This window comes from Austrofundulus limnaeus, unplaced genomic scaffold (genome assembly GCF_001266775.1).
Source record: "Austrofundulus limnaeus strain Quisiro unplaced genomic scaffold, Austrofundulus_limnaeus-1.0 Scaffold918, whole genome shotgun sequence".
Lineage (NCBI taxonomy): Eukaryota > Metazoa > Chordata > Actinopteri > Cyprinodontiformes > Rivulidae > Austrofundulus > Austrofundulus limnaeus.
In genome coordinates this window covers 6897-8953 of record NW_013953320.1, presented here as the reverse complement: position 1 = coordinate 8953, position 2057 = coordinate 6897, and the positions used below count along the sequence as shown (strand labels likewise).

Genomic DNA, 2057 nt, shown 5'->3' with positions numbered 1-2057 from the left:
CAAATTTTCAGACTAACAAGACAAATAATCTTACACATTCTGAARACAAGATGATTATTCTTACACAATCAGTTCTTGTTTAGTAAATCAGTCTGAAAACAAGATCAAAAAGACTTTTTGGCTGATATAAGATTTAAAACTTGGTTAGGTGGACATTAACGTTACTGCACGCCACACTTACATCTTCTTCAGGTTCTGGCTCTGGATTTTAGTGGGCAGCTTTGTTCTTGCTGAAGGAACCTCCACCAGCACAGGTTTGGCAGCTGCCAGCAGCGTGTCGTAGTCGCTGGAGTTAATAAAGTTTTCAGTCTGTGAGGTGAGAGCGGCCCAGCTCAGAGGAGCTATGAACGCCTCCATGTAACAAACAGACGGGTTCTGCACACAGGAACACATCTGTCAGCTGATAAAAGCACAAACATCAAACATCCTGAGTGAAACATGAATACTGACAGAGAAGTTCTTCATCGTCTTTATCATGGTGGGGAGATTACTGCAGTTCCACAGGTTGTTTTTCTAAAAACCAGAGAAAATACAACAGATTTACAGGTTAACAGTAAATTAACTGCATTAACTGATATAAAAAATCATTTAAAGCTAAAAAATGAATATAAAACTGCTGTCCATGATGATAAAACAGCTAAACTTCCAGTAGTTATCTGCTGCTTTTGTTATGTAACTAAAGAGCTCTTTCACAAAACCTGGAGATGGGATTAAGCTGGATTTTTCTGGTAATCCTGATTGATCAAATTATCCTTGGTTTGATTTCACAAAAGCAGTGACACACAACCAACTGTACAGATTTATTGTGTTTGTTCAAACCAGGTGAACCTGTCAGTTAATCCTGAAGTGTTTTTATTACCCAATCAGGAAACACCCTGATCAGAAGGTCTTATTGTAAAAATCTGATTCATCCAGTCTTTTGTGCTTTAATTGTCTGTTTGTTCAGACTAAAATGACTAATATATTTACACTGTTAGCTAACATAGTTAGATAAAAACTAAAACTGAGGTTTTGTTGTAAAAATGTTTCTACAGCTGCAGATATTAAGATGCTCAGCCTGGTTTGTGTTTGTGAAACCTGCTTGGTTAAACCCAGATTTCTTCTCTTATCCTGGATTAAAAAACAATCCCATTGTTTTGTAATGAGTCTGACAGTGTGAGTACTGCACGTGTGTGTTTGTGTGTGTGTGTTTGCACCATTAGTTCAAAGGGATTGACAGAAACAGGACCGGCTGAGGGAGGTCTCTGGGAGCCGGTGACTGAGCCCAGGGTTTGTAGGAACGTGGACAGGAAGGTGTTGGTCTGATCAGGGCTTTTCACAGGCAGGTTACTGCAAACCAACGACAAACAAGGTTCATTAAATACAGGCTTTCTGTCATTGTTTCTGTACTGACAATGAAAAACAATAAAGACTTTAGGGAAGTGTGCTTTAAGGAACTTTTATGTTCCAGTTGGAACCAAAAGTTTTTCTCAGAAAAACAACATTCAGTCTGACTCTCAGATATCAAAATGAGGATGAGATTAAAAAGGTTAGAGGAACTGTTTCTGTGTGTCTCTATTAAAACAGCTCACATTTTCATAACTTTTATTTCATGTTTTCATAACTAATCTGTGACTGGAAGGATGTTGGCCTTTAAAGACAACCATGACGACAGGTCATGTTTTATTTTAATTCTGAGCTAACATTTGACTCCTGACATAATAAAGCATGTAACATGTAAAACTGTAATATTACCTGCTGTTGAAAACACTGTTGAGCTGCGTCTTTGTGGGCTCAGGGTATCCTGCAACAACAACACACATTGTAACAAACGCACACACAGGAGGGTTCGTACATTAGTTATGACTCATATTATAGAGGATTAAGCTCATCTTGTCTCATGTTTACACACCTAATATGTGACCCGTCACATCAAAACCAGGATTTAGTCTAAAAGTTGTTTATGGAGAAAAAGGCAAATATAGTGTTTTGACTAAAATGTTAACAAAATTGCATTTTGTCAAAATATAATGAATAAAAGCCTTATTAATGTATCATTTGAATGAACTGTAAGAAAT

General features: G+C 37.2%; 1 protein-coding gene across 1 annotated transcript in view; it reads right to left on the bottom strand.

Moving 5' to 3' along the window:
- Positions 1–2057, bottom strand: part of otoa (otoancorin) — a gene marked incomplete at its 5' end in the record, with an annotated part of 21743 nt that overhangs the window by 13830 nt on the left and 5856 nt on the right. Inside the window, 4 exon segments of the mRNA XM_014029525.1 lie at positions 182–375; positions 451–513; positions 1197–1329; positions 1735–1783. Coding sequence (XP_013884979.1) covers positions 182–375; positions 451–513; positions 1197–1329; positions 1735–1783 — 439 coding nt within the window.